This window comes from Panthera leo, chromosome A2, assembly GCF_018350215.1.
Source record: "Panthera leo isolate Ple1 chromosome A2, P.leo_Ple1_pat1.1, whole genome shotgun sequence".
In the NCBI taxonomy this organism is placed as follows: Eukaryota; Metazoa; Chordata; class Mammalia; order Carnivora; family Felidae; genus Panthera; species Panthera leo.
Genome location: NC_056680.1, coordinates 26,221,421 through 26,248,559, shown reverse-complemented (window position 1 = coordinate 26,248,559; position 27,139 = coordinate 26,221,421). Strand labels below are relative to the sequence as shown.

The window sequence follows — 27,139 nt, the reverse complement described above, 5'->3', positions numbered from 1 at the left end:
GGTGGGGATAACGGAGAAGTCAGGAGAAGTACAAATGCAAACACACTGAGTTTGCCCAGCCACAGTTGGGTATGTTATTCCATACACAATAGTATTTCCTCTGGCAATCATGTATGTTGATGTTCACTAACCAAAATTATAACTAAGCCAGCATCTTCCAGTCCCTAAATTGTGTGAGCAAATGAGAACTGGCTGTATTTATGAGCACAGTCCTTGGGAAAGACTCTTAGTTACCAGTAATGCATCAGCAAAAGATCCAAGCAGCTTTTCGATTCAGCTTTGCCTTTGCAAGGGGTTGCATGCAAGTGGAGTGTTTTCTTGCTCACTGAACTCTAGTCATTGAACGGAGAGAGGAATCTGCCTGGATCACATCACGTGTTACTGGACACGTGATGGCCTGATTTTCCAACAAGTCTTTCATGCAAGGGAGGTTGGAGAGTGTGCAAGGGACAACTCTTTGAACTCCAGGTCTTAGAGCTTCTGCTGATAAAATCCTGGCTGTGTAAGTCTAAGGTTGCCCTTGGGCCCCAGCCCCACTTCCCAGGTCTGTAGGAAGATGTGGGAAGAAGCTCAGATCCCCTTCAAGCCCTCTGGAGTTTTCTTCCATGGATGAAGTTACTTGTTTTCTTAATCCCTTTGTTAAAAACCACGAAAGAAGCTTGGCCAAATCCCAGACACCCTCCCTTTTTTATGTCCTCCTGGGTGGCAGAGTTCAAAATGGGAGCACACTGGGGAAATATCAGGACCCCAGCCCCTTCTGTGCACCCTGAATAATCCTTGAGCAGACAGCAGAGGACTTCCCTGGGTTCTGGTCCTGGCTTACTCTCTGGAATTGCCCACTTTCTCCATACAGACCAGAGCTCCCTGTGTGGATGCACTCACTCATTCATTCATTCATTCATTCACTTCATTCATTCTTTCAACAAATCATTATCCCACATCCAAGCCAAGCCCAGCTCTGGAGTAGGCCCTGGGGAGACAGCTGTGAACCTGGTCTTCCCCCTTAAGTCTTGTATAGTCTGGTGGAGGAAGTGGGGCTCGAACAATCATAACTCAGTGGTGAGGAGTCATATAAGTGAAGTCTGGGGTACTGGAGCACATGATCGAAGGGGGCCTCCTTGGGGAAATGGCATTTCAGCTGAGATTTAATGGATAAGCAGGAGGAACTGGGCAGAGCTGGGGAATGTGCACAGGTGGAGGCAATGGCTTATGCAGAAGCAGGAGGTGAGAAACAGCAGGGCTTTCAGGAACCCAAGCAGAATTCTCAGTGGCTGGAGTGTGAGGTGTGGAGGAAGGTGGCCCCCGTTCTCCGCTGACTTTCTCTCATGTGACCACTCCTGCATCCCTCCACTCCAGCCACCCTGGCACCCTGCTCTTCCCTGAACCTTCTGGCACACTCCAGCCTCAGGACCCTAGCTCCAGCTGTTCCCTCCGTCTGCAACTCTCTTGCCCAAAATATCTGTCTGGCTAACTCCCCCACTTCCTTCAAGTTTGTGTTCACACCTCCCCTTCTCAATGAGACCCTCTGGGCAGCCACCTATTACCCCTACTCCCCCACTTACCACTAACCTTCTCCCCGCCTATTCTCATTTCTCTTTTCCACAGTATCCGTCACCTTGGAACATACTATCTACTTTACTTATTCATTATGCTTATTGTCTAGCTCCCCCACTAGAATGCCAGCTTCACAAGGTCAGGACCTTTGTGTGTCAGGACCTGAACCATCACAAGCCCTTGAACCTTTGAAGGAACAGATTGTTGGGATTTGAAAGGGTGGCAGGGAGGGTCTGGGTTGAGAAGGCCTTATAGGCTAGAAGAAGGTGTGTCCCGAAATGCAAAGGGAAGGCACCAAAGGGTTTTCAGTAGGGCAGGAGTGGAGTCTGAGTTACATTTTAAAAGCTTGCCCTGGAATCTGTGTGGTGAACAGCTTGAAAGAAGAGAAGCTACTGTAGGCATTCAGGGCAGTGGTGCCTGGGGTAGGATTGGGGCATTGGAACTGGATGGATTGAAGAGATGTCAGCAGGTGGATTCATCATGCCTTGGTGATCTGAGGACTGTGCACTTGTAGGAAGACAGGGCAAAGTGGACCCCCCAGGATCCTGCCTGAGCCACAGAGCCAGAGTGGAGTCACTTGACAAGAGGGGGGACAGGGGAGGAACATGTTGGAAGTTGGAGTGATCAACAGTTCTGTTTGGGCCATGGTGAGTAGGGCCTATTAGACTTTCAAGTGGATACGTTAAGCAGCGTGTTAGCCAAAGTTTAAGCTCAGAGTGAAAGTCTGGTTTGGAAATATGCATGTGGGGATCTTCAGCTTAGAGTTGTTCTTAAAGTCATGAGAGTTTAAGGGCACCTGGGTGGCTCAGTCGGTTGAGCATCTGACTTCGACTCAGGTCATGATCTCGCAGTTTGTGAGTTCCAGCCCCATGTCGGGCTCTGTGCTGACAGCTCAGAGCCTGTAGCCTGCTTCGAATTCTGTCTCCCTCTCTCTCTGCCCCTCTCCCACTCATGCTTTGTCTCTCTCTCTCTCAAAAATAAATAAACATTAAAAAAAAAAGTCATGAGAGTTTAGAGAGAGAAGAGAAGATGTCTAAGAACTGACCTTGAGGACCAAACCCTGAAGTCTTAATTGGCCCTTGAAGGAAGAGGTGTTTGCCAGGAAGGTAGGGAGAAGGTAGTTCAGGTAGAGGCAACATCATGGATAAGACTTCAACATAAAAGAATATGGATCTCAGTACTCTTCAGAACTGTCAAGGTCATCAAAAACAAAGAAAGTCTGAAAAGCTATTAGAGCCAAGAGGAGCCTAAGGAGACATGACAACTCAATATAACGTGGTTTCTTGGATAGGATCCTGGAACAGAAAAAGGACATTAGGTAAAAACTAAGGAAATCTGAATAATGTATGGACTTCAGTTGATAATAATATATTGATATTAGCTCAATAATTGTAACACACCTGCCACCCTACATACATGTACATCGACATACATATAAGATGTTAACAGAATGATTGGATGCATGATGTAAGGAACTCTCTATACTATCTTCTCAGTTTTTCCCTAAATCTATAGCTGTTCTTCAAAAAGTTAACTTTTTTAAAAGAGCATGTCTTATAAATGTCCCTCAACATGTGTGTGGACACACACACATTCGCACACGCACACGCACACACACACTCCAAGGACTATAGTAATTTGTTTCTCTGGAGAGGACTTCAACCTTGATCAGTCCCTCCTGTGGGAACTCAGCAACCCTGTGAATATCACTTCATTCCTCCCCTGCCAGGGAAGAGAGGGTCCTCACCTCTACCTACTTTCTTTCTGTTCACAGAAAGAATACTCTCCTCAGGCCATATTTCATCATGAAAATGAGAAGCAGAGACTAAATGGCCAAGGTAAGTCAGACCCACCTAGAATTCCTCAGGGGCACAACCAAAATTAATCCTTCTTTCTGCTCTTTAAAATCACATTACTTCATCACAATTTTCCTGAATCCTCACCTTATTCAACGGCTGTCTTTGCTTCCCCTCCACAGCAAAGTTTTGTCATCCCCTGGGTTCCAATTCCAGCTCCATTACTAACTAGTTATGTGATTGTGGGCAAGTCACTTGAGACTTATTTTTCTTATCTCTAAAAGGAGCATAACCATACTTGATCAAAGAGTGGATTAAAGGAGATGAATAATAACTTGTATATAATTTCATCCTCTAAAGAATGGATATGGAATAGTCAATAGTAAATATCTGTAATCGTGTCTGGCACTCATGGTGGTTGGTTGTGGATGAGGCATATGACCAATCTGACCAATCAGTGACGTCCCCAAAGATCAAAGTGCGTCACTTGGATCCTTGGGACCCCATGTGGTGACAAAGGAGCAGAGAAGTACAGAAATCTCCAAGTCCCAACAGAAGCTGGGCTTGGGAAGTGGCAAAGGACCGGCCAGAGAGCACTTGGCTGGCAGCTGGTCTAGGGGGCACCAAGGCTAGAGAGGACACAGGGGCACAGGGAGACGGTACCATGTGATAGAGGCTCCGACAGCCAGCTCAAGATTCCCTGGCCCACACAGGCACAGCTTTGAACAGAGGCCATCTGGTACTCTGGACAGCTCCAGGGGTCTGTAGATTTCAGGGGCACTGGTTTTGCAGGTGGAGAACTGGATTGAGTCTTGGTTCCTCCAACTAGCTGTGTGAGCACGAGCAAGCCACCTCACCTTCCAGAGCCCCAATGTCTTCATCTCCAAACTGGAGATAATACCTACCTTTCAGTACTTTTGTGAAGAGTAAATGAGATAACAGAGGGGTAGTAGAGCAGGGTGGCCCATGTCTGGGGTCAAAATACCTGAGTCTGTGTTCCAGCTCCACACTGTGTGATCCCAGATAAATTGCTTAACCTCTCTGAGCCTCAGTATCCTCATCTGTAAACTTGGAAGGCTAATAGACCCTAATTCACAGGGTTGTGAGGATAGAATGAAAGAGGACATGAAGCACACAATAAACAGTTTTTATTTTAGAAGGAACTTAGCACAGCACCAGACAGAGTAGATAATTAAAATTGTCAGTTTCTTATATCTTCCAAATCTCCACTTTTGGACTCCTTTGGTTGGTCCTCCCATCTCTGGCTGTTAAAGGGATTGTACAAATTGGGGAAAATCAATCTTGTGGAGCCCTACCACAACCTTCCTCCTACAGTAAAGGCCCCTGCTTCTCAGTGCCACTCACCAGTGCCAGTATATATATTTTAAAAGTATATATATATATATATATATATATATATATATATATATATATATAGTGTTTTTCTTTGCCAGCCACTGTTCTAAGATTATATATAATACATATAATCATATACTGTAGATGTATAATCTCATATCTCACAACGTTGTGAGATAAGTACTGTGGCTATTCCCATTTTACAGGTGAGAAAACTGTGGCTCTGCGAGGGTAGGTAATTAAATGGTGGGGTCACACAGTTATAAACTGGTGGCGCTAGGACGTGATCCCAGGGTGCCACTTCAGAAACGCACACCTGCTTGTAGTGTTCCAGGAGGCCAGCGGCCAGGGAAATGGAGAAGCCTGAGTGGGAGACCAAGGCTAGAAATCAGGATATAGGCTCTCCTTGGGCCCCAGACCCTGACCCGCGCCCTGCCCACTGCGCGCGCGGGATACCTGCCCTTGCCCCAGAGCCCTGTCCCTCCCTCGGCGGCGCCTCCTCGCCGGACGCTGCGGCCGCCGTGGTAACTCGATCCGCGGCTGGGTTTGGGCCTCGGTTCGCGTCACCGGCGCGGAGACACTCCGGCCCCCGGAGTAGTATCCGCCGCTGCGCTGCGGCCGCGCAGTGCCGGCACCGCAGTCGGGCGCATGGCGCAGAGGCTGGGCGAGCGGGCACGGGGCCCCGCCGAGGCCACCGGGCTCTACCGGGCCGTGCTGCTCAGGTCGGGTAAGTGAGGGCAAGGCCACCCGGCCCCCACCTCGTGCACTCAGCGAGGACAGTCGGGCGCCCAGCCTGGCCATCCCGCCGCCGGGCACCTCCGTCCTTCTTCACTTCTCTGCCTTCCTCCCTTGTTTCATTCGTTTAAATTACTTTTGTTTTCCTTTCAGTCCTTCATTCCCTCCCACATTCTTCCCTTTGGGGACCTACGCGTAGATTCATTCCTATGTGTGAGCACGCGCGCGCGCCCGCCCATACACACTCACTCGTTTTCCCAACTGTTTAAGTCCCGCAACGTTCCACCCCCTGGCGGGTCTCTTAAGCGCGCGAAGGGTGTGGAGGCGTGGGAGAGTGGAAAATGAGTGAGACCCGGGTGGCCCGCCGCCCCGCATGAAGAAGCACAGAGGCATAGCCGCTGGTGACGTCCAGCGAGGTATCCCGCTGGCGGGCGAAGGGCAGGAGAGAGCCAAGGGAGGGGAAGGTGAGAAAGCGGTTTTCTCTATATATGCGCATAAAGAGAAAAACATGTAGAAGGAAACACACGGGTGGTTATTTTCAAGGATAAACGTTGGATGACAAGGCTTTGGGTTGTTTTGGGTTTTTTTTCCTCTTTCTCCTATTTGTCTTTTTGTTTACTTATTTGCAATAAGCACATACTACTTTCCTGCCCAGGACGATAAGAGATTTTTGTTATTTAGGAAAATGAAACAAACGTGGTATACGGTCATTGTAAAAATAATTTGGAAAACCACAGATGTAGAAAAAAGAAAAGCAATGCCTGCAGTGAGCGTTCGGAGCGTTTCCTTCCAGATTTGTGCTTGGAAAGAGTTTTAGGGAAGGTGAAAATCGGGCCCGAACGTGGTCCCTGCCAGCTGGGGGTACGGGAATAGAAAGTGTCAAGGGACTCGGGCCCACGGGACAGCCACGATGGGCCATGGGCAAGGAGCACGCCCCCACCCAGCAGTCCTGCCCGCAGACCCCTGGAGCCGAAGGTGCGAGGCGAGCCGTTGGCGGGAGCTTCTGCCCCAGCCCGACGTCCGTTCTGGGACTGACTGCCTTTCTTACTCAGCCTGGCTCCGCCCCCGGGAGTTCCCCACTGAGGAGCTACTGCTGGGGACACTGAAACGACGGTTCTCTTAAGTCCAAAAGCAAGAACTGGCCAAGACTTCAGGACTAGCGGCGCCTTCCTGGGGGGAGCGTCTTAAATCTGGCTGAGCTGGGGCAGGCGGAAAGGGAGGAGCTCTGTGAAGAGATCAATCTGATTGCAAATCAGAGCACTCCTCCTAAGTGTTCCCAGCCAGTTCCTGTCTTCTCACAAAGATGAGGAGGGGCTGTCTAATCTGAAGACCCTGTGTTCCCTCTAACCTGGAGCAGCAGCCATTAGCCTCATTCCAAAAGCAGCATCTTTCACCTGCAACCTATTCAGAATAGCAGGCATATCAGAGTCATTTCAGGGGCCACATGCTTGCCCAAGCCACACACAGCTACAAGCCAGGGAGGGAGCAAGGCCTTGGACTGGGGCCTCATGGAGGGAGCATTTATTTTGTGCTAAACACTGCTGGCTCATTCCGTCTTAATAAACCCTATAAGGTCACTGCTGATTGTCATCCCCACTTAACAGATGAGGAGACTGAGCCTCAAAGAGGTTAAGCAGCTTGCCCACGGTCCTAAGAGAACTTTTCCGTCCCACTACGGGGTAGAAAACACATGCGAACCTAGTCCCATCTATGCCACAGTTTGCACACCTCCTGAGACTAGTAACAATGATAGCAAATGATGTTGGCCACTTGTTATTGCCACTCTCTTTGCCAAATGCTGTATATCTGTCATCTCGTCAACTTGATTCATTTATTCCTCCAACCAATATTTACTGACCACTATTACGCACCAGCCCTATGCAAGGCACAGGGATGTACTCATAAATGCAACAGATATGTCCCTCCTCTCAGGGAGGTACATAGTATTAACTCCTGTTTTAAACGTGAGGAAACTTAGGCTCAGAAGATATCATGACTTGTCTGAAGTCACACAGCCAATCAGGGGTGGAGCTGAGATTCAACCCCAGGGCCATGTGCCTGTAGAAGCACTACTCTGGTTGTCTCATACAAGGAAAAGTAAGAAGTAAGAGTTGGGGTGAGGATCTAACTGGAGCATTTAGTGATAGGCAAGAAGAGCTCCCCTCCTTTAGACGTCCCCACGGATGGGATCATAGAGTCAAACCCAAGATGGTAGCCATCTTTGTTTACAGTAGCCTCAAGTCCTATGCACCAAGTAATATAACGCTTTTAGAAAATTTTTCATCACAAATTATTTAAAATAATTTTTAATGGTAAAGTAATACATGTTCACCATTAATATTTTGAGAAATTGAGAATAACAAAGGGGAAGTTTTATCCACAATCCCACTAACCATAAGCAGCTACTGATAACATTTGGAGATGTCTCCTTCCTATCTTTGCTATGTATAGTTTGTGCCTGTCTTACATTGTTTTACATCACTGAGGTTGTACCAACTATAGTCTTTTTTTTTTCTTATTTTTTGATGGTTATTTATTTTTAGAGAGAGAGAGACAGAGAGTGAGTGGGGGAGGGGCGGAGAAAGAGGGAGACACAGAATCCGAAGCAGGCTCCAGGCTCTGAGCTGTCAGCACAGAGCCCGATGCGGGACTCGAACTCACAAACCATGAGATCATGACTGAAATTGGTCGCTTAACCAACTGAGCCACCCAGGCACCCCTGCCAACTCTAGTCTTCAATCCCACTTTTTTCACGTGGATTAAAATCCTTTTGTTTTTATTTTTTAATGTTTATTTATTTGGGGGTGGGGGGGAGGAGCAGAGAGAGAGGGAGAGAGAGAGAATCCCAAGGAGGCTCTGCGCCGTCCATGCAAACCCATTGTGGGACTCCATCTCATGAACTGAACCATGAGATCAGGACCTGAGCCAAAATCAAGAGTCTACACTTAACCGACTGAGCCACCCAGGCACCCAAAATCTTTTTGCTTCTAAATGGATTATCAAAGTAACAGCTATCACTTTGGAGCCCAGACTCTGTGACAGTCAGTGTGAAGGGCTTCCCATGTTGTAGCTCCTTTATTCCTCACAAGACTGTCTGCCCCATATCAGAGATGAGGAAACAAGAAGCTGAAGATCACCTAGCTGTCCCAACAGTAGAGCGAGGAACAGTGTCTGTATCGACACCACAGCCCATGCTCTTAACCACTGAGCTGGAAGAGTCACCTTTGGGGAATAACTCACGCTTGGCCATACCTGGTAAGCTGCGCAGTGCTGTAGTAAAGGCCCACTTGAGGTTCATTACCTACATCCTACCTGGAGCTCAGGCCAGGTTCCTAGCAGGAAGGGAGGCATCTCTCTGCAGCAGGGACAGAGGGACACTACTCCAGGTGCCTATGGACATCAGCCACTGTGCTTCTTCCCTGCAGCCAGAGAGGGCAGCCATAGCCTCCGTCCCTGCCTGCCAGGCAGGGTTGCAAACTAAAATACAGGATTCCCAGTTACATTTAAACCTCACATACCCAATGAATAATATTTTAGTGTAAATATAATCCAACGATTGTATGGATATGCTTATACAAAACCTTATTCGTTGCTTATCTGAAATTCAAATCTCACTGAGCATACTGCATTTTTATTTGCTACATCTGGGAACCCCAAACCAGCAGTCATAGAAGTTTGCTTGGCTTGACAAGCTATCGTCTGCCCAAGGACCTCTCTCTCCACACACACACACACACACACACACACACACACACACACTCTCCTCTCCCCATCCCTAGATATGCTGTCCTTCTTTTATCTGGCTACAAGTGAGTGAAAATGGAGATGGGGGGCACCCCAGGACCCCTCTGCAGCTAAGAGACCAGATTCGCCATGCCTAACCGCAGCTGAGTGGAGAGCCAGCTTTTTGAAACAAAACTTAGTTTTTCCCCACTCCCTGGTGCTTTCCTGTTTGCACACTTGAAATCCCTCCACCGGGTAAATTCTTCCTGGTTTAAACTTGTTGTAAAGGCAACTCTCATTCCTTTTATAATCTCTCCGTGGATCCCATGACAAGTTTTTCTGCCAATACAGTCTCTCCCCCCACTCTGTGTCCTTTCAGCCGAGCGTTGGGGTGGGGAAGAGGTTGGATCCTAAGGTTGTTTTGTGGGTGGCTTCTCAGAAACCTCATTGAGGCCTTGAAAAGGGACCCTGGAGATTTAGACTGAATACAGGGCCGAGGAGGAAGTTTTGAGTTGCCATGGGAACTTCTTGTCTGATGTTTGTGCGCCCAGATAAGCTGCTCCAGGCGCCTGTGAGCTTGGAGAAAGGGGAGAAAAAATGAAATGAAAGATGTTTTTGGAGGCGGCTTCTTCTTCTTTTTTTTTTAATGCAAGCTGCAGCCGTAGCCCACTATGGATGCAGGAACATTCCCCAGCTCCCACTCCTGACTGCCTCTCCAGGTCTTCACCATCTCCCTTCCTTTTGGCTCCTCTAAGTTCCCAAGAAGACAAACTTCAAAGGGACAAGAAGGGAGTGTGGGAGGGGTGTGTTCAACCTCTGGGATCCCCCTTCAGCTCTAGTGGGGCCAAGCAAGAACTCTGACCTCCAGGCCCCTGGCGTTCCAGAGTCCATCCTTTTGGGAGAATGGGAAGGTCCCCAGGGAAAGCTCCACCAACCAAGGCAGGAGGCAGCAAGTGGGACTGAATTTGGGCATTACCTGGAGTAAACTCCTAAAAGGCTCATTTGCCCAGAAGGCCTCTGTTTTCCAATATGCGCAATGGACATGATTGAACCAGATGGGAACCGTAACTATAGTTGGTTGGCAAAGGTTGCTCTTTCTCAAATTTTTAATCTTTATTGTTTTCTGATAGCAAATGCAATGCCTGCTTTGTTTTTGTTTTTATTTTTAAGTTCATTTTTATTTATTTTGAGAGAGAGATAGAGAGCAAGAGGGGGAGGGGCAGAGAGAGAGGGCGAGAGAGAGAGAATCTCAAGTAGGCTCCATGCTGTTAGTGCGGCTGTCAAACCGTGAGATCATGACCTGAGCCACAGCCAAGAGGCAGGCGCTTAACCGACTGAGCCACTCAGGCACCCCAAGTTTAGTTTTGTTTTTAAGCCACAAACATCACAGAAATATTGTGACTAAAGGAGAAGGGCCTGTAATATTATGCTGTAGGATAATGGTTCTCAAACTCCCAGCTATAAACAAATCCCCAGGGGGACATGTTAAAAATCCAGATTTTAGTGGGCCCCTCTCTCATAGGTTCTAATACATCAATCCAGGAGTGTGGCCCATTTTGATTCCATTTTAACACTCATTTGACAAATAATGGCTAGTAATGACATTTGAGATACATTGATCTAGAACTGACCACTTTTTTTTTTAATTTTTTTTTAACGTTTATTTATTTTTGAGACAGAAAGAGACAGAGCATGAACAGGGGAGGGTCAGAGAGAGGGAGACACAGAATCTGAAACAGGCTCCAGGCTCTGAGTGGTCAGCACAGAGCCCGACGTGGGGCTCGAACTCACGGACTGCGAGATCATGACCTGAGCCAAAGTCGGCCGCTTAACCGACTGAGCCACCCTGGCGCCCCTAGAACTGACCACTTTTAACAGTTCAGGATATATGCCTCCAGATTGGTCCTCTACTAAAAGGTACTATACTAACTTTTTTATCTTGAAAAAAAAAAAAGGGAGGGGAAGAATCATTCTATATGTGATTTTGAAGTTTGATTTTTCGCCAAACATGTACCAGACATCTTTTTAAGTCAATAAATAGACATGCTATTGACTGCATCCTGTTATGCAGTATAGCATCATTTCTTACGGATGGGTGTGGCTTGGGAAATGGTAGCTGTTGATCTCATAAACAGTAACACACACACACACACACACACACACACACACATCAAGATCGTACTACAACAAACTCAGAAGTATCAATGTCTTTGGTATCTATAAGTCAACAATAGTTATTGAGCACCTTGGTACTAAGACAGGAATACTAAGAAGGATAAGGTGAGGCCTCAGCCATCAGCCTGGCAGTCTGGTGGGTGAGCCTGATGGGTTTTTACACAGGCTGGATTGTGAGAAGAGCTTTACTGGAAGATGTATAAGAATGGCGGAAAGTGGCCTGGGGAAAATAGTGCCCAACCTCAGCCAATGCCTGCCCAGCTCTCCTTGGCTTTCCATTGCTCTGGGGCTGCCATCAGAGTCTTCCAATAAAGGGGAAAGAAAGTGGAGATGAAGGTCATTACTGGCACGGGGACTCTCAGAGTCTGCTCCTCTGGAGTAAGCTGGATGAGGGGGTTCTGTCTTCTCCAAGGGGTAAACAGAAGCTGTCAGCTCCCCAGGATCCCTCCTATTTCCCCACTGTCAGAGGGCACTGAGATTGGTTCAAATAATCCACTGTGGGCCCTGGGAAATGCCCAGAAGAGTCTTTTGCACAGCAGAACACCATGTGGCAGCCAAGAGTGGTTTGGCAAGAATTTAGTGGTAGTCTTTCACCCATCAGAATTTAGTGAAATTAAGCCGAGGCAGGATGGGAAGCTGGGGGAGGCTACCATTCAAAGTACTTCAAGAGAAGCAGAATTTAGGAAGAAGGAACAAAAAGGAACACATGTTGTTTCTAGAAAATTGTTTTACACCCAAGAATTGGTGACCCTCCAAGTTGAAGAGGCTCCAGGATGGCCGGCTTGCTCAAGGCTCCCAGGCCAGGCACGGCCCACCCCCTGCCTCCCTGTCCAGCCCCATGTCCCCCCTCATGCCAACACTCCATCCCCAACGGCCTTCCTCCACCATATCGGGTTCATTCCCACCCTGGGGCCTTTCCACTGGCTCTTCCCACTCCCTGGAATGCTCTTGTATGGGAACAGACATCATGTTGCTGACTCCTTCTCATCACCCAGCCTCCCTAAAAGGTCACCTCCTCAGTGTCCACCCTTCCCCAGCTCAGCCCCTCCCTTTCACTTCACCCAGTCTTACTTTCAGCCTGGCATTCATTACAGGTCAAGGTTTCTTGTTTGTCTCCTTATTTTTTGTCTGGCTCCCCACACCCGTGAATGCAGGTTACCTAAGCCCTAGGATATCATTCACACCATAGCTCCAGCACTTGGAACACTGCCAGGAACACAGTAGGCACTCAATAAATGTTGGTTAAATTACTAACATAGGCCAAAAAAGACACAGGTTGTCTTCTGAATGTTCCTGTCCGTGGTTGATGTACGTCCTGGGCCTTATGGCCTTCCAGCCAACCAAGACCCTTCCCGAGGAGGTAAATGTGGGAAGAGAGCCGAGTTTAACTGGCACGTGCCAGCTTCCTCACTAGGGGACTAAGGATGATGATAAAACTAGAAAACACTTCCAAATGTTCAAGTGAACACCAGTTCTGAAATCAGGAGAATGTTTCCATTATCTGTATGCACCCGGGGCAGCCTTCAGCATTTCCGTGTGTTCTAGGTGGGCAGAACATTCCCACGTTCACACACTGAGCCAGGATCTACGGAGCACAGCTTCGGCCAGGCATGATGCCACATGCTGGGGCCCTGGCCTCGGGTCACATAGGGCCCAGCCATCTCTGCAGGAAAAGTCCTGTCTCCTGAGCGCTGACTACATGGTTTCACTAATGTTATTTCACTACCTTATCTCCCAACCACCAGGCTATTCTCCACATCTGACAAACACAGAAATGAATGAGGTCCACTGAGTGGCTGCCGACAGGGCTGGTGCCTGAGCCCAGCGGGGCTGACAGAAGGGGCTGCTCCGGCCCAGAGCCCATCAACGTCCGTTATCCACACACTCGCAACTGTGCACGGTGGCCCTGTTGCTCCTCTCTGAGGCTCAGATGGAGCTCAGAGTAAGGAGTACAGGACGCGTCTGGAGATTCTGACCCATCAGTGAAAGACCCCGAGCTGACCCAGTGTAGTCTCCCCCTCCCTTCACACCTCAGAGCCTGTGCTCTCTGGCCACTGCAGCAGGAAGCTTGGCCCTCCCTCCCTCCCTCCCGGGGCCAAGTGCTGGAATGCATTCTTGCTGACCCTCCCATCAGGAACAAGGGAAATGCCTCTCTGAGAGCCGCCTAGCTCAGACAAAGCTTGGCATGTCCCTTACTCCTCAGCAGTCTGACAAAATAGGTATTTATTTGTGCCTCCGGAGCGTGTGGCTTGGCCACGGTGTTCCGCATTGTGGAAGTGGCCACGCACCAAGTGAAATATCTGTTACTATAGTAACAGTTCCTTTTTATTGATACCAGAATAAACAGGAATGCAAAGCTGCCTCACTCTCGTTGGCACGTTGCAGTCGCCTGCGATCCCCAGGGGTTTAAGAACCGCCCTTCAGAGGCGGCCCTCCGTGCTAGCCTGGGACTTCCCAGTGGAGCGAGGGACCCAGCCACACTGCTCCCGAGGTCCCTTCCTGAAGACGCAACTGAGAAGTAAGACCATCTCTCTTCTGTTTCACGGGCTGTCGAGCTGGGTGCAGTTGTGGGAGGAGGTGCAAGGGAAGGAGAGCTGTGGAGCAGCCTGTCAGGGGAGCTGAGCTGTCTGAGCTTGGGTCCCGGCCTGTGTCCCCCACCCAAGTCCACTACCACTTGGTAGAGCGGTTTTAATCCTCCTCATTACTGAAAGACAAAAGGCCAGAGTGCTGCAGGGCACAAGTGAGAGAAGACACGTCTTGGCATCAGACACTCTAGGCTTAGATTCTAGCTCCTTCGTTTACTGGCTGTGTGATTTGGGGAAATTAGATGGCCCCTCCCAGCCTCAATTTCTTCATCTATGAAAAGGGGTAACAATAGTACCCACCTCCTCAGTCTGTGGTGAGAATGTTATGAGATATGGCTGTGAGGGGCTTAGCAGGGTATGTGACACATGGTGCACGTTAACATGTGAACTGCCTGCCTTTCCGGGGAACTTGGCTTTAGCACTTTGCAAAAGAGGCAAGTCTGAGATTGCTGGAAATCAGGGGCTACAGTGTATCAGTTTTTGGAAATGCTGCCAAACCCGGCTGGTCCCCCCGCCCCACACGGCTGCTGTGAGGCAGCACGGGGTACCTGTGTCTTCAGTGGCTTGGATCCTGAGTGACTCTTAGCTCCGCTGATGGTAAGTACCTGCCGGATCGTCCCCCTGGAGGCGTATTCCAAGTGGAATGGCTGGTGTCGTGCACTGATGGGCTAGCAGGAATATCTGGTCTGCTGATACTTTTTCCTTGCATAACACACTGCACCAACCTTGCTAAGGACCTCCCATGGCCAGCTCTAGACTCCACTATGGAATTGACTCAAAACCCTGAATGCCCACCCAGATCTTCTCGCAAACTAGGAGGTCACAGTGGACCCAAGGCAAAATGTTTAGGACTTTTGAGCCATTTTTCCGTGGGGTGGGGAGATTGCATCCGAATGGACAAGTAGCTCTGATTCTAGGCATCGGCCACAGGCTTCTGGTGGATCTGGAGGTGGCTCCCATAAACACTGTTCTTTGGTCGCTGACTGGTGAAATACAAATGGGCACTTTCCCTCTTGGGAGGGAAAAGAGCAAGAAGGGCTGGGAAATCTAGTGGCCAGGCTTATCATTCTCACTGAATGCCTCTTTCTCCTTTGCCAGTGGTTATTTAAAAAGTTCTCCTCTGTCCTTCAAACCTCTTGAAATGTTGAACCAAGAAGGCCCCAGGTGTGTTCTGAATGGTAATGAGGAACCAGAGTGCGGGGAGGGCGGGTGGAGGAGTGAAGACTGACCAACACCCCTAGTCCCCTCCTAAACAAAGACCAGCCCCTGGGCAGACAGACCTGTGCATTCTGGCTCCAGCTCAAAGCTGCTAGGACTGGGCTGGGGCTCCCCCAGTAAGTTTGTATTCCATTTGGGCTAGGAGTTCTCCAGTTAGCAGGCCTCCATTTTCTCATCTATAAAGTGGGCTCACACTGCCTCTTCATTGGGTTTCTTGAGTATCCAGAAAGGGAAAAGGGATGTAAACCTGCTTTGTTAACTGAAAGACACTTTGTACCTGGATGACAACACAAGAGCATGGGAGAAAAAGCACTGAATTTGGAGTCTAAAGGTCCCATCTTTGCCATTTATTCTGTGTATCTTGAGACAAGTAGCTTGGCCTCTTTCAGCCTCAGTTTTCCTATCTACAAAATGGGAACAATAGCACAGTACCGCTGACTGCCTCCCGGGGCAATGATGTGGTCCAGATGCAGATGAATGAGCCCTCACCAAATGTTTGCTGATCACAGCTCCCCTCAGGAAAGGAGAGCCACAGTTTGCCTTCTGTGAGCATCCCTCTGCCAGACGTGGGCCAACCACATCATGCACATGACATCACTTCACCCTCCAAACAGCCCCACGAGTAGGTATTGCCATTCTCCCCCACTGAACAGAGGCTCAGAGAGGTTAAGGTATTTTCCCAAGGTCACACAGCAAGTAAGGGGAGCCTCCGTGATTCAAACCCAGTCTGTCTCCACCAAAACATTGCCTTAACCATGCTGCTTTAGTGGCTCACATGTCATTTGTTATAACTGATGCCATCAGAGACAGAACCAGAGCCACCAGGGCAGAGAGGCAGAAGAAGAGGACATTAAAGCCTTCAACAGTTTAGTGTGCTGCAGGTCTCAGGATGACCTAGGAACTGAGTCTCCATCGCTGTCACTTCCCTTCAGTCTCTCCTCATTGCTCTTCCGTGGTCAGGGTGGGCACCATTGCTTGATTTCAAAGCCACCACGCTAACATTAGCCAGGCACGCCCCAGCGGTTGCTGAGCTCACCCTGGGAGTAGTGAGTGATGCCAGTTGAGCCTTGCCTGGTGTGGGGCTGGTGTCCACAGAGCCCCTGGGGGAAAGCTGTGGGACCTCTTGGGTTATCAGCAGAACCAGGGAAGAACCAGGGAGAAGCTCCCCATCTCTCCCCTGACCTATTACTACCCGCTCCACCCTGCCCCCAGGGATGAAGTCAGTCCCATAGTCTGAGGAGTAAGCAAGAATTACTTGCCCATCTTGTGGTCATGCAAGACACTCAATTTAACTGTCACCTACTGGGTGCATCTGCCCCTGCCCAGCTCAGCCAGTCTTCACAGCATCATGATTTTACAGAGGAGGAGGGTCCTCGAGTTTAAAGACCCATCCAAGGTCACACAGCTGCTAAGAACTATGACCTTAACCAGACCTACCCTTGATAACCAGGTCAGTCAGTCAGCTGAAATCATTCACTCCAAAGCAAACATTGATTTTTTTTTTTTTTTTAACTCCACAGTTTACAAAGATGGTTGACTACTGGAATCACTTGGGGAGCTTTTTATAATACCACAGGCCAAGCTGCCTCCCAGGCCAATTAAATTGGAATCCCTGGGGTGCAACTCACGCATTGGTATCTTTTTTTTTTTAACATTTATTCATTTTTGGGGAGACAGAGAGAGACAGAGCATGAGTGGGGAAGGGGAAGAGAGAGAAGGAGACACAGAATCTGAAGCTGGCTCCAGGCTCTGAAATGATAGCACAGAGCCCGATGCGGGGCTTGAACTCACAAACTGTGAGATCATGACCTGAGCCGAAGTCAGATGTTTAACCCAACTAAGCCACCCAGGTGCCCCCAGGCATTGGTATCTTTAAAACTTCCCCTGATGAGGGTGCCTGGGTGGCTCAGTTGGTTAAGCGTCCAACTCTTGATTTTTGGCTCAGATCATGATCTCACGGTTTGTGAGATGAGCCCTGCATCAGGCTCTGCACTGACAGCGTGGGGCCTGCTTGGAATTCTCTCTCCCCCTTCTCTCTGTTTCAAAATAAATAAACTTATAATAAATACAAAAATATAATATTTTTTATATTATATATATTATAATATAATAAATAAAACAAAATAAATATATATACTTAAGTTTATTGTTTATATATATATATATATATATATATATATATATATATATATATATATATAAACTTCATCACTATATATATAACTTCCTCTAGTGATGCCCATATGCAGCCAGGGGTAAGAGCCACTGATTGAATCAGTACAGATTTTAAAGAGGATGAGAAAGCTCCATCCAAGACTTGGACTGGGATTTATTAGTAGTAATCGTTGATAACAACTAATGGGATGGCCACCCTGTGCAATTCTGGGGGCTCCATTCCTAGTTTAATTTACAGGAGTGAGGCCCTAGAGTCGCACAGTGCACAACCTGCCTTGCTGTATTTGGCTGCCCAGATAAGCAGCACGTACTGAGTCTTCAACTCTGTGCTAGGCACTCGCCAAGCACCATGCATGTGTCCCCTCATTTATCTTGCAACAACGTCATGAAGAAGGGTGCTAAACAAGAGCAGCTGTTGCACCTTCTGGACTCTGCTCTTGTCGCAGAAAGCAGCCATATAGACAGTAAGTATCGAGTGGGCATGGCTGTGTTCCAGCGGTTGAATTTGGTCCAAACGCTTAGTTTGTGGACTCCTGCTGCAGAGGAGAGGTAAACTCGTCCAAGGCTAAGAAGAGGTAGAGCCAACATCCAAATCCAGGTCCACAACGCTTCAGTGTCCATACACCTAAGCTTCATTCTGCATTTCTTTGACAACCACTGAAAGATATTCACTAGCCATTTAACTTTCTTCTCCATTAGCCTGTTCCTCTTCCTTTGGGCATTCATCTCTGTCTTTTCAGAGACCACCTAACACTCTGCCCCATCATGGCCACTTCCCTGAAAGTCTCTGATCTCTCAGGATCCCAGCTACCTGAGAGACCTGGCCAGAGCAGCCGTGGGATTGGACCCCCACCTCTGCTCCGGAGGCCCACCTGACCCCCAGGGCGGCCAGTACTTTCTTGGCCTAGCATCTGGGCTTTGTCAAGCAGCCTCTGTTGTTCCAGCACCTATGTGAAGCTCTTCTGCACGGGGTACCTCTTTTAATTAAACTAAAAGGCAGGCAGGCTATCCCAGCAGCTCTCTAAGCCCTGGAGGGCCCCCACACGTGTGTCCACAGATCTCACACGTGTCATTTCTGGAGCTGGGCACACTAACTGGAAAAGGCAGCTGTTTTCCCAGCCTGCATTCCCGTCTGAAGAACCAGCCACATCCTTCAGGATCCCCTGCCTGAACCACCACACTACTCTAGCCTCAGGAAGACACCATCCCCCACAGCTAAATGCTTATTTCACTTAAAAAAAAAAAAAAAAAAAAAAAAGCCTGGAGCCAGGGCTGGTCACTGGTTGGACCTGGGTGCAAGACTGGCTATAAAAATATGCAGGACCCCCTCTTCTAAGCAAGACTCAACCTAAAAGAGCCTTGCTGTTGCGGTAGGGCCTAGCCGGGGGCAGCCAGCCCATTGGCTGGCTGATGACCTATGGGGTGAAGATTCTCAGCCTAGCTAATAAGATGTTTTTCCTCTGGAATTTAACAGGAGGGAAAGGCAGAGAGTGCCTGTTGGAAGTGAAATAAACCAAAGTCGTACAAAAATTTCCCAAAACCTGCTGACAGTTTCCCCCCGCCCCGACACCAGAGAGAATGACCTTTTCAAAAATCGAATGAGATGCGATCTTTCCCTGACTTGAACCCACCCGTCCACCCTCACACCAAACACTCTCCCTGTCGCTCACTCACACCACTCCATACACACTATGCTTTTTTGTTCCCCGAACAGACCAAGCTTGTTCAAGGTACATGAGTCACACATGCTGTTCCCTCTGCCCCAAACAGCCCCCCTCCTTCTTCTCAACCCTCAGATCTTAAATGTCACCTCCTCAGAGAGACCCTCCCTGTGCACCTGACTGAAGATGGGTTTTCCTGTACGTCTCTATCCAGGCCCCCTGGTTCCTTCAGTGGGCTCCTGGCAATTTGCAATCATTTATTTTTACTGGTTTGTGTATGTGTTTACTGTGTGCCTCCCTAATAGAATGTCCACTCTGGGAAAGCAGGAACTGGTGTTTGCTTAGTTCACCTCTGTGTGTCCAGTGTCTATCACCATACCTGGAAAATTGTAGGAACTCAAAATATATTGTAGAATAAATGAATGCTTTTATTGTGTCCTTTCTCCCTGGTCATTCCTGTTATGCAGGAGCTCTTGGTTTTGTGTACTTACTTTGTATCTGGCCACATTATTGAATGCTCTCATTGGTTCCAAATGCTTTTCTGTTAATCCACTTGGGAATTCCGGGTCAATAGTGATATCTTAAGCAAATTAATTTGCCCTCTCCTTTCCTAAAGTTATACAACTTATTTGTTTCCTGCTTTATGGCTTTGGTAACAGACAATAGAGTTCGTTATTTTAGAGATGGTGTGACTGATGAAAATTGTGGAGTTCTGGAAGGCTTGGCACACAAAGGGACAGAGGCAGGATGAATAGTCAAGGACCTACAGCAGTGTGGTGTGATAACAGCCTACTGTATAGGCTGAGAGCTGAGGACACAGGAAGTAAAGAGTAAAGCTGAAAACCGCTCAGATAAAGGATTGGTGGGACTTGGGAACAGGAGTGGCAGCAGAAGGGGAAAAAATTCCTCAAATTGCAATCTGGAGCAAGGTGTTCTAAAGCATCAGCTCCCAGACAACTGAAACTCACAGACTGAGAAAATATCCACGTCTTTTAGGGGTGTCTGGCTGGCTCAGTCTGTACAGCATACGATTCTTGATCTTGGGGTCGTGAGCTCAAGCCCCACATTGGGCACAGAGTTTACTTAAAAAAAAAAAAGGAAAACATCCACATTTTTAAAAGATGAGGGAGTTAATACAGCCAACTGTTTATTTTGTCAAGTATCTATTTTTAACTAACTTTCAATACTACCACAACTTTCAAAAACCAAAGAGTTGGGAAGGATATAACCTGAAAACAAACAGCCTTATGAAAAAAAGAGAAGAAGGGGAATTAATTAGCATTCTCATTTTAGAAACAGTTCTGAGAATGTGAATCCAAGAAAAAAAATTAGCAGATATGTTTTTATGCTCTGACACTTCATCTGGCTACTTCCAAAATATCTTGTAACAATTAACACTTTTTCCAGTTTACACGGCACCTTAACAAACGTGGTCTCACTTAATCCTCTGAATAGCACCCTGAAATGGGTAATAATAGAAATGCCAAACATGTGTCTGGCGAGCCACCATTCGCAAAACATAATTTCCCCTTTGATGCCTATGTTCCCAGACATGTCGCCTTGCAATTTGCACCCTATAAAACCCCCTCCTCCTGTATTTTCCAACCCCACTGAGCTATTACCTACTTCCAGGTAGGTAATATGCACAAACCACCATTGCTATCTAATTCACTTGGAGAACTCCTGTTTGTCCATAAAACCCCACTCACCAGAGAATGGCTTTCATCCACTTCCCAGTGGGAGGGACAGTGAGAGAGAACTGAGGGTCTATCCCTAAGCAACATGGTGGTCCTCAAGAGAGGGGACTGAGCCTTGTGCGTGAAGAGGGAACACACTCCCCTTAATTGCCACATGAAAACCACATGACTTAAGGCACTGGGTCCCCAGGACCAATGTCTCTGAGACTCAGTTTCCTCATCTGTACAATCTCAAAAGTTTAATTGTCAATTACCAACATATTTACTGAGTACCTAGTACGTACCAGACCAGACACTACTAGGGCTTGGCATATAGTAGAGGCCCAACCTCAGGAAAGCAGGATTCATGAAGGGAGCAGAGCCAATGCCTCAATTTTCACTTTAATTACTACAAGAAGCTGATGTCCATGCCAGGATGTGTCATCCCATTGAGACATTTTTTTAAGCTTTTTAAAGTTTATTTATTTGGTGGTGGAGGGGATAACAAGCCGGGGAGGGGCAGAGAGAGAAAGAGAGAGAGAATCCCAAGCGGGATCTGTGCTAACAGCACAGAGCCCGATGAGAGGCTCAAACTCATGAACTGTGAGGTAATGAATGACCTGAGCTGAAACCAAGAGTTGGTCGCTTAACCAACTGAGCCACCCAGGTGCCCCCTGTTGAGACTTTTCCTTATGAAGTATTTCTCTGTCTCTCTGTCTCTGTCTCTGTCCCCCCCCCCCTCACATGCACACACACGCACACACATGCACACATGCTTGCTTGGTTTTGGGCATTTCAAGGATACAGAGCCAGCTTGTAGAGGAGGGAGCCCCTCTGCCTGAATTTCAGGTAAACTGACAAATTTTAAGCTGCTGTGGTAGAAGTAAGGCCATCAAGAAACCAGATACCTGCATTGAAGGTGACAACCATCACTTTGTAATTAGAGACACAGCCATCCTGGGATTTCATACTCTCCTCTTTGATCTGGAGAACGTGCACAGATGGACACTTCCACAGAGAATTTGGAAGTAGGAATAGGGAAACTGGACAATAAGGGGCGATGTGTTCTTTTGATCACTACCCTTTATCGAAATTTAACAAATATATACTGCTCTTTTTAAATATTTTTTCTTTTTCTGATAAAAGCTCCCTGAAAAACAGAAACTCCTAATTCTTTTTATAGGATATTGTTTTCTCCAAAGTCAGGCTAAAAACATATGCATGTGTCAACCTGTATTTTGTAACCCAGTATCATTTTACCCCTACAGCCCGCTTTGCAAACATCACCTCCAATCCTTCCAACAACCCTGTGCCTAGGTTCAATTATTTCCATCTTGAAAATGAGGACACCAAGGCTCAGAAGGTCAGGTAGTCTGCCCGTGACGGTATAGCAGCAGATGACTGAAGTCCATCTAACATGGAAACCTTTGCCCTCCAACTGTGCCCCACGGGGATGCGTGAGACTGGGGACCCCCTTCTGACCAGCCCCCTTGCCTGTCTCTACAGCGTCAATGTACTCGGAGATCCAGAGGGAGCGGGCAGACATCGGGGGCCTGATGGCCCGGCCCGAGTACAGAGAGTGGAACCCAGAGCTCATCAAGCCCAAGAAGCTGCTGAACCCTGTGAAGGCATCCCGGAGCCACCAGGAGCTGCACCGAGAGCTGCTCATGAACCACAGAAGGTAGGAACGGAGCTCGGCTGCCTCAGCCCAGTGGGCCTGCTGCGGCTTGAGGAGGTGCCCCTTGTGGAAGGCATGGCTAATGGTAGTGCTGGGTCTCCTGGAGGCTGAGGAGGGCAGAGGGTACCCCACAGTCACTGCAGAAACCGTGAAGTTCTAGTCCCCAGTAATCCCCAAAAGCCCTGCTTTCCCTCCCAGCTACCCACTTCATGCCTGCCCTCCACCTATATTTACTGAGCACCTACTATGTGCCAGACACTGCATCCAGAGCCCAGTCCTGCCCTTATGCATAACCAGGTGGTATGAGGGGGGCATAAATGGGCCCGGAACCTCAGAGGAGGCAACTAGGAGAGGTCCAGGGTGGCCCCAGAGAGGAGAGGATGCCTCAGCTAAAGCCTGAAGGGTGGGCAGGAGTCAGCCAGACTAGGAGGTGGGAATCTGCTAGTGGAAGGAAGTCTGTTCCTAGGAAAGGGAAGGGCATGTGCAAATAGACAGGAAACACAAGTAGCTCAGGGTGTTTGGAGCATAGATTTTGAGGTTGGTCAGAGGAGATGTGTTGACCTGGAAAGGGTCTCAAGCAGGGGTGTCACAACCACAGAGGGGGCATGAGTGGAGCAGGGAGGCCAGGGATGCAATGAAACAGACAGGCTCGAGGTGGCAGGGCCAGGACTCAGTAACTGAGGGAACGCGGAGGCGGCCTGGGAAATACCTCCCAGCTCACTAGCACCAGGAGGAAGGCAGCGGCGTCTCTGCAGCTCCCTCTACTGGCCTGTTATGGGATTGGCTAGGGCTATGATTTTCATTCTATTTACAGCTGTGTGTATCCTCCGTGGATTCTTTTTTTCCTCCTTAGTATATCTTGTGCATTTTCTCCAGATGTTTTTCTTAGAGTCATCCCTTTTAATGTCAACAAACACCACCACAATTTTTTAAAAGCCTAAAGACAGATCAAGGAAACACCTGCAATATAAATACAGATAAAAAATTAATATGTACATATTACTTAAAAATCCATAAGGGTAAAATGAACAAAATATAGGTATAGTTAGTTCACAAAAGAACTAATAATCAGAGACACACAAATGAAAACCAGATATTATTTCTTGCCTACCAGATTCTCAAATACAAAAAGACTGGATAGTGATGGTGGGGAGAGATAGATGCTCTCGGACACTGATGACAGAGTACAAATTGAATAACCTTTCCTAACGGGCAGATGGAAAAGATTTAAAAATCTTTTAAAAGGGTCTGACCCAGCAATTCCACCTCTAGAACACTTATCCTGAGAACATAACCAGAAATAATATAAAACTTGGTCTCTGCAGTCAGACAGGCCTGGGTGCCCCTTTGTGGCTGTGACTTGGACAGGTGTCTTAAGTTCTAGGAGCCTCATTTCCCATCTCTGTATAATGGGCCAGGAATGGTTCCACCTCCCAGGCTGCCAGGAGGGTATAGGTTGGTGTCATTAGCGGGTGCAACCCTGAGACTGGTTGGGGGCAGGGGGCGTGTGGAGTTGAGGTCTCCTGACAGGTCCCCTGCTCCGCACCAGGGGCCTGGGCGTGGACAGCAAGCCGGAGCTGCAGCGAGTCCTGGAGCACCGCAGGCGGAACCAGCTCATCAAGAAGAAGAAGGAAGAGCTAGAAGCCAAGCGGCTGCAGTGCCCCTTTGAGCAGGAGTTGCTGAGACGGCAGCAGAGGCTGAACCAGGTGGGTGGGGAGCACCCAGCCCTGGCCCAAGCCTCCTACAAGACTGTCTCCTGGCCCAGGGAGGACGTCTGCATGTGGCCACCGCTGGCGAGAGAGAGGAGATGAAACAAAATGAGGACTAAACCAGCAGTCCACCGCTGGCCTGAGTCCTCACTCTGCCATGCACTTTGCTGTGTGGCTTTGAGCCAGTGGCTTCCCTTCTCTGAACCTCAGTTTCTTGATCAGCCCAATCTAGTGCATGCCGGATCCTGATTTCACTCTCATACCGGCCTGTGAGCCAGGTAGCATTCCCATTTTAGAGATGAGCATCCTGAGGCCCAGGTGAGGCAAATAGTTTGCACTGGGCTTCACAGGGAGAATGCAGTCTCAGGCTCTGTCGCTCCAGCTACTAGGCTGGTGGCAAGACTGATCCCCGGGTTCTGTTTCCCCAGAGAGGATCCTTGGCCCAAACACTGGTTTTGGGGAACAGAAATTCCCCTAGCCCCACTCACTTCACACGTCTGCTTCTTCTCTCCTTCAGCTGGAAAAACCACCGGAAAAGGAAGAGGAACACGCCCCCGAATTTATCAAAGTCAGGGAAAACCTGCGGAGAATCGCCACGCTGACCAGTGAAGAGAGAGCGCTGTAGAGCAGGCTGTTGAAACTCCAGCCCGCGCCGCCCACCCCTGGCCCCCACACCCTCCTCCAGCCCTTCTGTATCTAGCATTCCTGGCCCCAAGCCTGGGGACTTCTGCGATGTTCATGCTTGCTCTTGTAAAAATGCCCCAGAGAGCCTGGGCCCTCCTTCCCGCCCACCAAAAGCTGGGACCCAGGCTTTTCCTTCTCAGCACTCACTGCTTCTGCTCCAAGAGGAAGCTACTGCGGGGGAAACTTTCCCAAGGCACTTCTCCTTGAAGGGGCTTCTGAGCTCTAGGGAGATCTTTCTGGCAGAATTGAATAAGGAGAGACAGGCACCTCTTTGGCCTGACCATCCCTCCATTTTGCCCAGGCCCCATGGGGCCCTGCTTCTCTGGGCAGCCCAGCTCCCAGGTCTCAGAAAACGTCCTAGCCAGGTGTGGGGCAGCTAAGTAGAGCATCTCAGAACACCTGCCTTGAAAGCCAGCTGAGGGGAATATGGTTCAAGGGTAGCTGTCCTCGGTGATGAAGGGCAGGGTAACCCACAAGGTGGCCTTGGGGGTCATGTGATGCCAGGTTGCAAGAGTACTAACCAGGACAGCTTCTTAGAGTCTGCCAGCTTCCCCCACACCCATGCTTTTGTTTTCTCCTCTCCGCAGCCTCCCTGCCTGGGCCTTGTAACCACATCTAACCAGGGCTGCAGCCTTCCTGCTCCCAGAAGTCTAGAACAGTGCTTCTCAAACTTTATTGTGCCTACAAATCACTGGGGATCTTGTTACAATACGGCTTCCGACTCAGTAGATCTGGGGTGGGGGCTGGGACTCTGCATGTCTCACAAGCTCCGAGGCTGCTGGTCTGACCCCTAGGCTGCAGGCTCGAGCAGCCAGGGGCTGGTAAATACTGGAAACATCATCCCTGAAGCCACCTCTGCCCCCCCAATTGCCATGAACCTTTGCCCTGGGGGTTCCCTACCCTGACTGTGGAGCCCCAAGGGCTCCTTATTGCCCACCCCATTCCAGGGACCCCAGGCCTGGGAAGACATTTGCCTAGCAAATTGTGTCGGTATAACTGTCGTCACTGGAGATGTATATAATTGCCAATCTGCATTTTCTTACCACATTGTTTTGATGTAATTCTGGCCAAAAAAAAAAAAAAAAAAAAAGATTGTTTCTGTTTTACCTTTTCCTGAAGCCTATGGAGAGCAAATATACAGTGATTTCCAGTGGGCTTCTGGAAATACAAACCGTGGTTTGAAGACCCCACTGCTACCCTTACAGACTGGCTCCTTTGAGTCCCCATTTCCAGCCTCTGCACCCACTCTCTACGTGGTCTCTACCACCCAAACCACCCTCAGTGAACTCACCCGTTCTTCCTAAAAATCCCTCCCCACACGAGACCAAATGTTTTAACCTTTTGCCTCTATCCCATTCTGAAAGATTTATAGAATAAACCAGCCCTGCTTTTCCCTGCCTCTGGCTTTGCAGACCTATCATTTAAGGTGCTAGGGCAGTGCTAAAAAAGCATTTCCTTTCACCTCCCCCCCCCCCAAAACTGCCAGAAAAAGCTGCCACAGGAATGCTATTTCATTCTTGGACCAAAAGTGGGACATTTGGGGGGAAAGGGGTCATCCTGGTCTTACTCCTACCTGAGTAGTTTAAGGATGACCAAAGATGCAGCCTTCTTCCTGGGTGGGGTGCCAGGGCCAGTGTAAATACAGACATGCTGTCTGCGTGTGTGTAAGCTGGGCTCTAAAAGGGTCTTGAATGTGAGTGTCTTAGTGAGAACATGGTGATGCTATTTTAGATGCCTGCCAGGTGAGAGCTATGCTAAAGCAAAACCCCCAAATAAAGACCACCATTTTCCCCAAAGAAGTCTCCACCAGTGGTCTATGTGCCGTTCAGACATATGAAGAAAAGACAGAGCATCTAGGATGGAGTAGGCCCCTCTGGGGATAATGCTTGGATTCTCTCAGTGGTCCACTGAGAGACCACTCACTGGTCCCCAGAGGTGCTGCATGGAGACAAAGTCCCGGAAGTAGAAGGACCTCGAGCACCACGTCATCCGGCGGAGCCATGGCAGACACCCTCGTCCACTCCCCAGTGGTCAGTCCCAACCCCTTCTCCCTAGCTTCCTCCCACTGTAGAGGTTGTAAATCCCAATTCCCACTGTTCCAGCCTCCTTTGCAGCTGGGGGTGACATGTGACCAGGTGCGCCAGTGAAATTTAAGAGGAAGTCTACAGGAGCTTCTGGGAAAGCTTATGTTTCTCTGATAAAAGAGGCAGACATGGGTAACACCTCCCCGCCCCTCCATTCTTCCTGCCTTGATTGAGGATGTGATGCCTGGAGCCACAACAGCCATCTTGCTACAATGAGAGAAAAGCCAAGACAATGTCAGAGACACTGACCCTATCATTTGACCAAGCCGATGCCAGCAGCCATCCTCCTCCAGAATATAACTGTAAATAAAAAGAAAACTCTTGGTTTGA

At 48.7% G+C, this 27,139-nt stretch overlaps 1 protein-coding gene across 3 annotated transcripts; it reads left to right on the top strand.

Moving 5' to 3' along the window:
* Nucleotides 1-5,353: 5,353 nt before the first annotated feature.
* Nucleotides 5,354-27,139, top strand: FAM107A (family with sequence similarity 107 member A). 3 transcript variants are annotated; one of them, XM_042929819.1, is made up of 4 exons: nt 5,354-5,433; nt 22,161-22,335; nt 23,882-24,038; nt 24,559-27,139. In XM_042929819.1, the coding sequence occupies exons 1-4, from the start codon at nt 5,355-5,357 to the stop codon at nt 24,664-24,666; spliced, it is 519 nt and encodes a 172-aa protein (XP_042785753.1). In that variant the 5' UTR covers nt 5,354; the 3' UTR covers nt 24,667-27,139. The 3 variants fall into 3 exon arrangements, with proteins under 3 accessions (XP_042785753.1, XP_042785752.1, XP_042785751.1); XM_042929818.1 differs by lacking the exon at nt 5,354-5,433 and adding an exon at nt 5,786-5,905; XM_042929817.1 differs by lacking the exon at nt 5,354-5,433 and adding an exon at nt 13,678-13,857.